Raw genomic sequence first — 14,536 nt, forward strand, 5'->3', positions numbered from 1 at the left:
TTTCCGCCGTGCCAACCGGCCATTGTTTAATAGTGACAGCGAACTGGCGATGGAGATGGACTCACTCTGCACCAGGGAATTACGGGGGGGGGGGGGGTCGCATGCTACAAGTTGAAGTGGATTACATGCAATTGATAAATGTGTTTGTGTGCAACACCTGTTTTTGTGAAAATCCTTTGTGACCCTGTTACAAATCTACATTGAAGTAGAACATTTGGCTTGAATTTGCTTTTTGTTTCCTGCCCCATTCAGCCTTCAAGTCATAATAATGGCATAGTAATAAGCATGCTCATCTAAAAATAATGTCCAAAAAGTTTGTTTTTTTTCCTGCTTGCATTCGTAAAGTGAAGCACTTGAACAGCTGTGAACACTGCAGCAGCTAAAAGGCTAAATTAACAAATTGAGTAGAAATCATGTGAGATGATCAACTGTAATCAGTGATATTTTGAGTGTTGCGTCTCATTTTTGTGGTATTACACATCACTCGCTTCTATTTCTGCAACATTCTAAAGACAGTAAATAAAGTAAAATACTGACTCAAAGCTGTGGGCACATTCACAGCTGTTTGAAAAGGGATATTTGAGTTTTAGCTATAAAGAGCAAATAAATATTCATTCATTCATTCATTTTCTTCCGCTTATCCATTTCCGGGTCACGGGGGTGACAGTCTGAGCACCGTCACCCAGATCACAATGCACCTATTAAGAACCTTCCTGCAGGTGGTGAGCCCACGGGAAGGTGACACCCGGCGTGGGACACGAACCCACTACCCCTGAGATTGTGAGTCTCATGCTCTACCAACTGAGCTAGCCGGGGGTGCAAATAAATATATAAAACATATAAAATTTGAGTAGTTTAGATTTTAAGTGCTATCAAAAACAATTGTAATAAAACAGATTTACATGCATTTTTCCAAAAGTTACAAAACATACTGAAATAAAAAGAATTTAATCACCTGGACAATAAAACATCAGATAATTTAAAGACATTAGTTTCGTGTTAATATGTTGTTTGACATTCCCTGTTGGCTATTTGCCAAATAAATCTCACTGCGTCTTGTTAAATGTGAGAACAGTAGTTGAGTTGTTTGACCACTGCACAGCCGATGAAAGCTGTGACAGCTTAACGAAGCAGCTCTTTAACTCGGTAGCCCGTCCCTCATTATTAAAGGGTTTTCCTGAAGCTACATGGCCGCCGTTTGGCAATGAATAACGACTCATCCGGGACCTGGAGGGCAAGGCAAGTCTGGAAGGAAAGAAAGACGGGAGGACTCACACTGGGTGATAAGACTGCCATAAGTGTAGTGATCCGTTGAGCAGTGCCCACGACCCGCGACCCGCCGAGATAAAATGACAGCGCTGTGATCTAATGGCTGTTCGGTTTAAAATGTCTTGAGGAAGAAAGTTACTTGAAAACCTCCTGATTCATTGTGCTTAAGTCCAGTTCAGTCGAGGGTTGCACTGAATTCCGATGAGCCTTAAGCGGGTAATTTCAGCAAAATGTCAACGACCTTGGCACCAGCTGCACAGCTCCATGCAGTTTTGACAGATTTAGGCAAATCTCATATACTTTATTAGGCACGCCACTATCACAAACCATCCACATTACACCACCTGAAGTCCACGCTTAAGCCTTCGTTAGTAGTGTGTAGTGCCAATAGTGTAATAGAGTGAGACGGTTCCCTGAAGGACGACAACAACCAATGTGGCTCTCGGCTCTCTTTATCTGATATAATCCGTCATTATCGAGAGCCGGTGGGATTCTGTACCGTGTTGGAAATCTCTATCTTTCATAGTTGAACTCTACCTGGAAGTATTCCTATTCAGAAGTGTGATCATTGCCCATCCTTGAAATTTATAGAAAAGGTTAAAATGGACATTTAGCATAGTTAAAAAGAAGGACAAGATATTTGCCTATGTATGGGGTCCATATATGGTTTTCTTGGAAATCCACAGTTTTTGCATGATTCAATTAAAAAAAAAAATTCCTGCCCTATAATGGTACACTGCTATGGTCTGTTTTTGCAATCCTACAATTTTATTTTAATTAAATTAAATTTGATTATAATTTTTATAGGAATATTATTTGTTCATTTAATTAAAAAATTAAAAAATTAGAAATTTAGCACCTCAAATCCGTTAAAGCAATTTAAATGTTCTCGTTGCTGTTTCATAAAGCACCCTGACGTGTTATTTTCTCCCTCGTAAAATGTTTGTCTTTCCCCCCTCCTCGGTCTGAAGTATGATTTAGTACACCGAGGCAGATGCTTCACTGGAGATCCAACGACTTCCTTGCTGCTCATTTGTGTCTTTCCTCTTTGAACACCACTGACGTGTTTGCAGTACATCTGGCGAACGCTCCTTTCGCGCAATTACTTCCGTCTTTAGATCAACAGCACGCCGAGTGCATAAATGATGTGTATCTAACGTGGCATTCAAACAGGCATCGATGACGCTGCAATCAACACTGATTAAAAGGGCGGCCAATAGCATAAATATCGAGCCACTAATAGGCCAATGCCCTTTGTATTCATCTCAAATACCCTTATTGTATCGTCTCTTTTAACTCTGTGTAACATATTGATGTCTTCATAGCAGCGTTGTCTGATAATTTTGATATTTTCTCATTTGAATCCAGGAGGAATTATGTTAAAGGGTCAGACTGTTAAGAGTCTTGTTTTAATCTATGAGTATGTCTCGTTATATCATTCACTGCCTAACAAATACTCAGATGTTTTCCAGCTTACTAATATCTAATGGTCTGCCTGATTAGGAATCCGTTCACCTCTCGACAAACTTTTTGCCGTGGATGAGAAGACTTTGTTGGTCTTGTTGCGTCGTCCCGCTCAGTTATCATCTTCATCTTGACTTGTCATGTTTTTTTCGAAATGGCTCTCAGTCGGTTTGTTACGAATTCGTTAAAGTTTTGTCAAAAGCCTGGCAGCCACAAGAAAAGCCTCCTCATCCCGACACTCCGTGTCGCAAAAGACCCTTAACGACTCACAACAGTAGTGGCGGCAGTGGATTGAAAATGTGCCGAGTCAGCTGCAACCACAAAGTGTCAGAAGAATATCCTCAACAACAATGACGGTCCACATTGTTCCATTGCAGCACTTTGTCTTGGCTTTGCAAGCTTTTATTGGCCCTTAAACACGAGTGATCGAAGCTTGTATGTGCTGCTTGAGTTCTGTATCCCGCAAAAGTTCGTCTTCTCCACTTCTTCTGGTGTCTCAGTTTTGACATTTTGTCCACATTAAAAAGTTCTCTTGACACCGTCAACTTCTTTTTATACATAAATTGATGCTCTCTGTGTTTTTCTTGGTATTTTGGGTTTTGATAACTTCCCATGTGTGCATGAGTTAAATACAGTAACAGCATCTTTCTGGACGATGAAGAGGAGTTTGTAGGAATTCTGCCTTCTTTCATAACAGCATTTTTTTTATTTGGTTATTGCCATACTGACTTAGTTTAAGGGAAGATTGTATGTCTGAAAAACAACCACAAAATAATGTCTTTGTCATTGTTGACAGTAAGTTTGCAATCAGAAAGCGTAAATTACAGGAAACATGGATCGATCAAGTTTATGACGTTTTAATTGTGTAGCTTCTTTTTGCTTGTTTTTTTGTCATTTTGTGACAGTGTTCAGTGAAATGAGTCAATAGTCAGGCATTTATTTCGTATTTCAACACGTTTCACAATTCAGCATGCCAATATTATTGGAGACTTACTGATTTTGAGTTTTTCAAATACCAACCAGTTTTGCATTTGACGCAGGATTTTATTTCGCCACCATTATCCCAGCCCGGCTGAAGAGACTTTTGATGTTTAAAGTGGGTTGAGGGTTGGAATGGAGTGCGGAAGTGAGGAGTTCTTCCCTCAGTGTAAATGGAAAAGGTCTAGCAGGTAATGGCAGTGCTTTGACTCAACTCAGTGATATTTCTGACTCATTAAAGCTTCCCTGAGCAAGGCCCCTGGGTGTGCGGCTCTGTATAAATGATTAGGATCTATCTTAAAAGGCATGATACACTGGGAAAAGGTTGTGCTCACAGTGCAGTGAGAACTGGGTTAAAATCCAAACTGACGGATACATTGATCTCATATTAGATCGGTTATCTGAAATAAAGATGATCCAATTTAATTAATTGCTCTAGCGATGAGGAGTTTTGACCTTGCATTATCTCCCAGCGCAGGCTGATATGCCTGCTATTCAGCAAAAGTATGCAAATAGCAAAGGGATCGTTATCGGTGATGCTCCCTGAACTCAATTAACAAGTGTGATCCGCTGATAACTTGTCATTAGCATATAGGTGAGGTGTCTTCAGTGTAAATCAGCCTCCGTCGGTGTGCCGTGGCTGCAGGACTTTGCAGTTTGCAACTGATTTAAAGCTGGAAAAATAGCAGCAGGTGTATAAAAAGTATTTTCTGTGCTAAAACACGCGGCGCACTTATCAATCAGCATTAAGGGGGTGATTTCTCTGACACTGACGGCTTGATGGAGCTTGTTTATCATAATGATTCCATTTGTTTACTGTATCAAAATGACTGAAACGAGTAGGAGGTGCGATGTTGCTCCTAGACTGCCTAATTAAAAAGTTAAATGTGCCTTTTTTTTTGTCGATCTCAGCAGAAAGCGAGGACGTCTTGTGTTTTCTGGAGATGATTAGAGTTCCCCTGATTTCCCTGCTGAACTTAACATTTAAAAAAAAAAAAAAGTAAGCTGCAGGAGTGCCCGATGTTTTTTTGTTTATTTCTTTTAGAAGTTATTATTATTATTTTTGGGGAAGTCCATGGAAATGCTGACTATCGTAGCAGAAAGCAAGCACTCGATCGGTCTTTGTGTTTATTGCAAGACTTTTAGTTTTGATATAATTAAAAGTATAGAAAATTTTTTTTGGAATGTATCGTTTCTGCATGTTTCACTATAATTACACATTTTGACTATTAATCGATTTATAACTGTCCCATTTATCACTCTATCATATGTACTTAGTGACTGCAGCCTTTTATACCCACATTTAATACGAATATATATGACAAAGTCAAGGAATTAGGCCTAAATTATTATATTCTTGTTTGAAATGGCCTTTTTGGAGTGTCTTAGTTAGGGCCCCACTGTGAGGGAGAGTGTATTCTATTTTCATCTGCCTCATTAAGTTTTTCACTTTAATTAATGGCAGGATGTGCTCACAGAGGAGCTGTCCTGTCTGTTCGCGAAAGACCATTATCTGTCTGCGCTCAGGCAGACTGGCCGTCTTCAAACAGGCTTTTAGCTGCCGGAGTTTACATTAAAGAGAGAATCACTTATGAAACCATGTTTTTGGAAAGAGAAAAAATAAAACATTGCACGTTAGCGTTGGCACCAGTGGAGTGCAACACCACTTTCAGATTATCATGCAGTTCTACTGGAAACATGAAGGACAGCTTTTTTTTATTTTTTTACAGAAAGGAAGATCAAGAAGAGATAGTTGATTACAGCTTCACTTTGCCTGTTGAGTCATATTTGGCCAGAAGCCGCGAGGAGCATTGATCTTACTCTTTTCCTCATCACGTGACCCAGCAGTTGGAGCTCCGCGCTACATCACGAGTGTCTGTCGAAATTTCTTCTGAAGCTTTTGGTGATTGGGGGGGGGGGGGAATTCAAGCGCACTTACACACTCTAAATTTGTCCTTGTGATGCACTCCTGCTGAAGTGCATTGAACCTGAAAGCAAAGCGTGGCGTTCACTTATGATCAGTGCATTCTCATGTTCATGTCCGACTGTTAATAATAATTAGTCAGTTAACAGAAGATGTTCGTCACTTTCTGACGATCAATACTTTATGAATAACTCAATACAGCCTTGCATATATATATATATATATATATATATATATATATATGAGGATATCAGAGGTTGTTTTTCACAAACAAGTTCAACAACAAAAGAAAGATTAGAGAAATAGGTAACAATCAATATATAAATCATTGATGATAGTTGTTTATTATTGTTGTTTATTATTGTCCTGGTCATGCCTGTATTTTTTGTGTTTTTAACTCGAATGAGGGTTATGAAGAATTCATGAATGAATGCTAGTTTTTTTTAGTTTTTTTTATTTGTAAGACACAACATTTCTCTTAAACTGAATGAAAGGTAAATGTAATCTAGATAAATTGAAATGCTAAAACAATAAATGTGACACTCCTGGCAGCTTCAGTATTTAACTCAAACATATGTATTATGCCACCTTTCCAATTATTAGAAATGGATCATAACAGCTGACAATAACAAAGTCATCTCAGGTTAAATTCCTTTGGAGTCCAACACGAAGTATCAAGGGTCAGAACGCCAGTCAGTATTTGGTGGGACCACCATTTTCCACCAGGAGCTTCCCTGGGACCATTTCTGACCATTTGTGCAGAAATTCTTTGGCTATGCAAACCGAAACCCGTCCTGGTGGCTGGTCTCCGACCGTCTTGGAGGTTAAGGACCTTGGATGTGGAGGTCCTGAGCTGGCGTGGCTTCACACGGTCTGCGATTGTGAGGCCGGTTGGATGTACTAACGAATTCTCTGAAACGCCTTTAGAGACGGCGTGTGGTAGAGAAATAAACATTCCATTCATGGGCATCGGCTCTGGTGGACATTCCTGCAGTCAGACTGCCAATCGCACTCAAAACCTGTGACATCTGTGGCATTGTGCTGTGTGATAAAACTGCACATTTCAGAGTGGCCTTCCTTTTATTGTGGCCAGCTTAAGACACACCTGTGCAATAATCCTGCTGTCTAATCAGCATCTTGATATGCTATGTGTGAGGTGGATGGATTATCTCGGCAGAGAAGTGCTCACTTAAGACCTATTCATACGGCTGCACACGTTCCGGCTCACTAATGACTATATCAGTCATATTTTAATCATGTTTAGCATGTTTAGCATGTTTAGCTGCTGTTTGAGCTCCACAGCTCGTTAACATGTAGAAAGGTCAGAGTTACGTGATGCCCTTGAATGCATCACTGAGGGCTGTCAGCTCCTGGAGTAAAAACCTCTGATTAATGCCGGACCAACGTTGCAGTTTGGACAGAAACCTTGAATACAGAAACCTTGAATACAGAAACAGTTCACGGTTCTTATGGGAGTCTGTCGGTGAAGTAGCTTCAATCACTCTGAGATGGGGAATGAATTTATCTCCGCGGGTGATGAAGATAATTCAGCAGAAGAGGTGAGACGTTGACCAGAGAGTGAGCTAGATCCAACTAATAACCTGGGAACTTGATTTTATTAATATTATCAATACAAGAAAGTGTGCACACCCTTAATTATGATGTTACATATCTGCAATGATGATAACTTATAGAGTGATCCAGAATTAGATTATATATAGAGAGTAATAATATCATACAAACATTTATAATGTTTTGTGTATTCATTGAGAACAGACAATAAAAATGGACATTTTTCAAATGGGAAAAAACATGAAATAGTTCAAATGTAAGTGATATTAGATTAATCACCTTAATTCAGCTTCATTTCAACTTTAGCACACAAACCTAGACCCTAATTATCTCCTCCACACTTAAAGTGTTAACTAATTCTTTGCTGGCGCACAGGGTGCCGTGGAAGGAAACACACTCCGGTATTAGAGCTGCTGTTAAGCCTGTCAGCCATACTGGCATGTTCACAGCGGCAGAAAATTGAGTGAGGTGTGCACAGGGGTTCCCCGTGCTTGTGCAGACAGGGTGGCGGTAATAGGCTGTTGGAGCGCTTCAGAGGTGGCGGAGGAGTTCTCGGAGGCCGGCGAGCCTGAGAAATGGACTTCTAATGGCGTGTCCAAAGGTGTTCAATGACAGTTAACCTTTTCAGATAATGATTAAGGTCGCTCCTAACGTATATCACACACACGCGCCTCACATTGATTTAGTCAGCAATAGAGATAGATGTTGGACATGAATATTGCATAGGCTAAAAAAAAATACCCTGTGGTTCCATCACTTTGCCAGGTGAAATTCAAGGTCACCCGTCCTCCTCTCTACCGTGTCAAACCTTCTCGTAACCCCGGAGAACCTTATTGCCACGCGGCTGAAGCGCAGAGTGAGAAACGCCAATGGGATTGTGGGTGGAATTGTTGATTTTGACATTGAGGCCCGGCTCCAGTGAGGATTTAGCTCGTGCTAAAGAGGGGGGAGGCTCCCGTGCAGCAGATGTCTGCTTACCTGCCAGTGTCGGTTACATAAGCATTACATCTTAATGCTGCTTCATTGCCTGTTCACGAAACCCTGATGAAATCCACTAAAGTGGCATAACAATCGTCCTTGTTTCACCTTGCCTTCCGTGTTTTTTTTTTTTTTTCTTATCACATTCTGGCGTATCTTTATGTGCTTCTTGGGGCAGTCAGATGGTGCAGTTTGCTCATTGATTAGCAGTTGTAAGGAATAACACCCTCATAAACTAAAGCAGGAGCTCTGAGCCTTGGGTGATTTTTCCCTAAATAAAGTCAACCAGGCTGTCTAATATGCTGTGCTCGACATTTTTTCCTCCTCCATGCATGATAAGAGCTTCTTCCTCTTTTTTTTTTTTTTTCCTCCTCAATGGATAATTCTCGGAGATTGTTGTATAGCAAATGGCAAATTCATCCAGGAAATGAAGTTAAATAGCGAGTGTGCCTCTGACTCTGCGAGTAGCAATCATAATTCCCCTCTAAAAGCTCCATGCCACTTAAGTTATTAACATTTAATTCTGCAGCATCAGAGTGGATTAACCCATCAGACGGTGTTCTCATTAAGATCTCCCCCTTGAATCTTTTTTCGGGGTGTCTCTGGCCTTCTCTTACTCCCTGTACCGAAGGCAAAGCTCTGTAGCTCTCGTCAGAAGTGTGTATTTGTTAACAGTGGCAAACATTCACACTGTTGAAGTGCAAACTTCCAGTGTTTCCTGTCTTTTAATTACCGGGTTCGTATTGGGTGATTCCGACGTTTAAAAGGGGCTCTGACATTCACAGCAGTGCAGAAAGCTGTTTGTTTTACCTCGGTGGACCCGCCCGTAACATGTTTAACTTTTGACATCAAGGCTTCTGGAGTTTTCCGCTGCGTCGCCACATCCCAGGAAAACATTTGTTTGTGTCCTTTTCTTTTTCAAACCGCAGTGTTCCAAAGTGATAAGAAATAAGATCCGTTCTTAATGGACACAAGAAGCATGATAAACAAGACTGACCTTCAGGAGAGAAAAAAACTCAAAGGGGGAAAAAAAGCATGAATAAGGGAGTGAAATTTACATCCAATTATAATATGATGGGTTTACATTTCTTTAATGCAATTGTTATTAGTGTTAACAATGTTAACATTAAGTGTAACATCACCAATAAACCCATCTGTCCTCTACACACAGTTGATTTGGAGGAACAAGAAGATTTAATTTCTGTGATTTGCATAAGAATATGAATCTATATGTATATTATTTCTTACTTGCATTCTTATCATGTCTAAGGGAGTACTCATTCAAATTGGCAATTTGTAAATTATCTCACTTCTCATTCATGTGAATTATTGTCTTTTAAATTCATCTCCAGAAATCAATTTTATACCATTAAAACAACTATACGCTCTTAGGGAGGGTGCAAAATGATCTCACAGCGACTGTAAGCTGATGCATTTTTTTTTTAGGAATTATGATATTTAAATGCCTACATATGGAAGTGAGAATAATTGTTTGCCTTTCTCAAGAAGGTTGTTTAAAAACTGTTTTTTCTTTCCAGGGTGTTCCTTCGGGCTATTAATCAGTATGCAGCAGTGTTGAACAAGAAGTTCCTGGATCAAACCAACTTTGAGCTGCAGGTAAGAACCGAACCAACAACTGACTGGTTTTATTTACTCGAGCTTGAGATCCTTCCTTTAAACTCAAGTCAATATTCTTTTAGTCAAGGCAACATCGTATTACCATTTTAGTTGCTGCTTAGAGCAGCTTGTGGGAATGATTTTGGTGGCATTTCTCATAAACACTACTTTCAGGCTCTTGCAGATGCGTCATTGTTGGAGCTGCTGAACACAAAAAAAAAAAGTCACTGAATGTTGAAGAAATTTAAAAAAAAAAAAAGGGATATGGCAAGAGAACATCCATTATCCAGTAATTGCCAGCAATTTGATGTACATTTGTGAATATTTTAACCTGCTCACCTGAGAAGAGAGAAACTTTTCGTACTTGCTTTTTAAATGTCTGACTTGTGTTTGGATGTTAATGTCTTCAGCCGCTCAACTGCTTTATGCTTTGAAAGTCTTGGTGGATTTATCATTGCTTCAGTGTTTCAGTGTGACTTACAGCACTTTTGTGGTTTATGAATAAAGCTGTCAGGTTTTTCCTCCCACCTCAAGTGAAAGCTCACCGGGTCTAAAGACAATTTATCACTAAAGAATAGTTTATGGTCGTCTCATCCATCAGGTCTCACTGTTTTCATCCGCATAAGAAATGTTGTACTTCATACAGTGTCGTCGTCCGTATTCAGCTCATTGTGAACGCTCCTATTTCATATGCATGCAATGTTCTATATTCACAGTCATAAGGAATGACGACTCCTGCTGCTCTTCTTTTAGCTGCTGTCATTGTCTGATTGAGAGTGCGCTCTAGAGGACATTGGCCTAAATCACCAACCTCTTCATCTGCTGGGACGGCTTCCCGACACACAAGTGTAACCGTTTCACTGAAGCCTTTTGCTTTAATGAAGCTGTAAAGCTTTCCTGACCATATAGTTTGGTATTGAGTGTCAAGAGATGCAGCTACAAGAAATCTGATTAAATCCCGATCCACTTACGTTTGTGTCATTTGGACCGGCTATTGGCCATCATTCACAATTTCCCCAAGAGAATTAATGACGTACTAAAAAAGATTTTAACATGAAACAGCGTAGGCTGTCAAAATGTCAATTACTTACATGTTGATTCAATGAATTTATACTGTAGAGATACACTTTTGTATTAATTTTGTAATCCCAATTTTCGTCAATCTCATCTGTACAAGTGCTCGCCACAATTTGGCGCTCAAGTTTTGTTGTCCATACTTCTGATGTAAACACTTCTGATTGACCCCATCCGATTGAAACTGTAACTCTGATTATGATCCTATCAGAATCCATGTAAACAACACATCTGATTGCTCCGTACTGTTGAAACAAGTGAGTCTCTATGCATTGATTTGTCAGTAAAAACAAAAACAGAGAAGGAAACGATGCTGGCACATCAAGCAAATACACTCAGTGGTTCTTCAGAGTTGCGGTTTAAAGAAAAATGGGAAATGAAACACAAGAAGCTTAATTAACCTCACAACATCATTATGTAATCTGGACAATCTGATCTCTTAATCGAAAAGATTGACCTGAAAAATAATAATAATAAGTTACCTTTCCTGTGTTCTTTTTGTCTGGATCAGCTGTGGAACAACTACTTTCATCTGGCAGTCGCCTTCCTCACCCAGGAGTCACTGCAGCTGGAGAACTTCTCAAGTGACAAAAGAGCCAAGATCTTCCACAAGTGAGTTTGAAAATCACCTGATTTCCAACAGCGACGCAGCTCTCGCGACTCTATTGCACATCAGATCGACTCTCGGAGAGAAACTCTGCATCCTGCATGTTGTTTGCCCGTCTGCACAAAGGAGAACAATGCAAGCTTTCAAAGCCCTTCTGGCTTTTTTTTCCCCTCAATATTTCATCATGATGTTGGTGAGTGAAGTTAACATCACGTAACAAAAGAATTTCCAAAAATTATTATTATTATTATTTTTTTTTTTTGATCGGTGAAAGTTAGACCTTCACTTCTGTAAATTTGCCTAATCGCACCCTCAGCTATAAGTCTGATTTATTCTGTGTCCATCTGAAGCCATTCATCCACATTAGGATTTCTCGGCGGGTCTGGCAACGCGTCCCAACATGTAAATGTTTTCTGGGCAAACGTGGAGCATATTGGCTCTCATCCCCTCTGGAGGAGCTTTTGTCACCACGGCATACATCACGCCTGGCTCCGGCTTGACAGCAAGGCTCCTCATTGGTCAGTAAATGTTGCCCTGATAAACTGCCCATTGTAAAAAAAAAAAAAAAGTAAAATAAACTCCGGTGCAATGTCACAGCCAAGTGGAGAAACAAGGCGCCCCCCAAAAAAAGTTATTCACAGCTATTCACAGTGTACGTACAGAGACCTGATGATTGTTTAGTTGACACTAATGAGTTTGTCATTCAAATATAAGCAGGTTGTCTCTTGGGTGAATAACAAGGATACTATTCATGGACTGTCAATTTCTTTGCCACCGGCCTCTTCACCTCCGCCCGCCCACTCTCCTTCCCCGTACCGTCTGTGTCCCTCCACCTACCGCTCACCGTCTTCCTCTCACCGCTCTCTGTGCTCGGCTCGCTTCCCTGTGCGCTGGTGCATGACCTGTCAGCTTTGTCTGCAATACCAATTATTGTGCCGTACTGAGGAGCAGGGAACAGAGGGTTGAAATCAAAAGATTTGTGGAGCACAGCTCTTAAAACACTCTGCATTTACTCTTCCCCCCCCCCCCCCCCACCCCTACCCCTCTGCATCATCCGTCTGCCGTTGTTGTTTGTTCTTGTCCATTACTGGAGTCGGTCTGATCCTGACACTCTAGACTCTCAAAGCGCTGTTAACAGGCTATGAATAAGAAGATAGATGCGCCTGTGAAATGCCTGTGTTTATGTTCCATTTTTCACAACTGGGAGTCTTATTTCCACTGGTTTGTCCATCGGGTCTGTCCCTCTAATCATGGCCGTCACTTCAACCGCTTCAGATTGGGTAGGAATCACAAACAGCCAGTCAGTGCAGGTTTTAAAAAGTTAACCAAACTATTTTTCAACACTATTTTGATGTGGGGTTTTTATTTGTTGTTGTTGTTGTTGTTGTTTCTTTTTTACTTTAATCCTGTGCTGACTTTTTAACTTCACATAAAATTGTGTTCTCTGAGAGTTTGAGGGATGTCACTTTCCAGATTCATTTTTCCTGAAATCATTATAAAAGAAATAAGTACGTTTGTTTGTTTTTTCAACTTAATGTAATGTGTGACTCAAAACCACCAGTGTGACAGTTACGACAGCTGCAGACTCTGTGTAAAGACCTACAAGAAATTTCAGATTAAAAGCCTCTAAGGTGTCAAACGTACAGCCTGCAGGCCAGAACCGGCCCACCAATAAAGCCCGCGAGATTAAATTTACCAGCTGTGAGAAATTATTAAATTATTCCCTGCAATGTTATCATTCAACCACCAGGGGTGCACTTTAGTCTGTATTATGCATCAGTTCAGTTATTCTGACCATGATATGAACTAGCCTTCTATATTTTTCAGTTCCAGCTCCATATGGCCAAGTGTTTCATCCTTTTAAAGATGTAAATAGTGTCATAGAATTGTACTGTGATCAGTACGTTGTAATGCACATGTGTAACTGGTGAATTGAGAGGTAATATTGATGAATTTGCATTTTTTGGACTTCAGATTTCTGGTTTGTCATGTGTTTTTAAAGGATAGTTCATTAAGTGTGAACTTCTTAATGGCATATTAAGAACACGAAAACAAAAACAGAGATTTAGATAAATTATTTAAGTTTATATATTATAGTCCTGCTATTTACTGGCCCGGCCCGCTTGAGCTCATATTGCACTGTATGTGGCATCTGAAGTAAAATTACTTTGGCAAAAAAAAGAAATAAATAAAACAGCTGTGAAAAGCATCATGGAGCCTCAGCTTAAAACAATGTATGGGCCTGCATGGCTGACCAACTGTTGAGGACATCTGCAGCCACATGCTGTGCAGTATAAACTATATCAACTATAAGATATAACAACTATAGATAAAACCTCACTTGAAGCATCTATACTGTTGTAAAACCACCTTTTTAGACTAAAGCAACCACTTGATTAAACATAGAGGCAACAAAAACTACCTAAAGTGTTCTCACTATAATTCTATTAACCTGTTAGATAAGCTTATTTTGTTTTCTGTTACCACAGTTGCTGACCAGTATTCCAGTCAGCAATCAATTAGTTTTGGTTTCATTTCTTTACCACTTGTCTTATATAAATGTCAATTTCATGCTTCGTCAAACTTAATTTTAGAGGAAAAATATTGTTCTGGGACCTCAGCAGGTGAGCCCACGTAATTGGCCAAATTTAACAAAAGAAAAATAAATCTGTAAATACCATTTTGAAAGGTTATTAACAAAGAATATTCAGCCTCTCGTACAATACTGGACAAATGATCATACAGAAATGTCATTTTCATGGTATCCGTCTGTGAAGGATGAAGGGAAAAAGGAGCATCGTCTTGTCGGGTTTGGTGAATATCTCACACGTCCTTTGCTTCGGGCTTTCATCACGTCTGAGCTGTCTTTACAGGCCAGTGCTTGTCAGTCAGCTCCGAGTGTTTTCTTCACTCTATCTGACTCTTTCTTTATAGTTTTCACTCTCCCTCCTCTGTTCCCATCACGTCCTGCCGTCACATTCATTTGCTCTTCTTTTTTTTTTTTTTTCCTCCCATGTCCTGGCCCCCCATGATCTCGTTGCATTACGCAGCAG

General features: G+C 40.0%; 1 protein-coding gene across 1 annotated transcript in view; it reads left to right on the plus strand.

Moving 5' to 3' along the window:
* dock1 (dedicator of cytokinesis 1) overlaps positions 1-14,536 on the plus strand; it is a 175,801-nt gene that overhangs the window by 122,617 nt on the left and 38,648 nt on the right. The window contains exons 30-31 of the mRNA XM_080466196.1: positions 9,724-9,802; positions 11,388-11,488. Of these exons, the coding sequence (XP_080322322.1) occupies positions 9,724-9,802; positions 11,388-11,488 (180 nt within the window). The remainder of the gene's footprint in view (positions 1-9,723; positions 9,803-11,387; positions 11,489-14,536) is intronic.

This window comes from Lipophrys pholis (assembly GCF_963383615.2).
Source record: "Lipophrys pholis genome assembly, chromosome: 1".
Lineage (NCBI taxonomy): Eukaryota > Metazoa > Chordata > Actinopteri > Blenniiformes > Blenniidae > Lipophrys > Lipophrys pholis.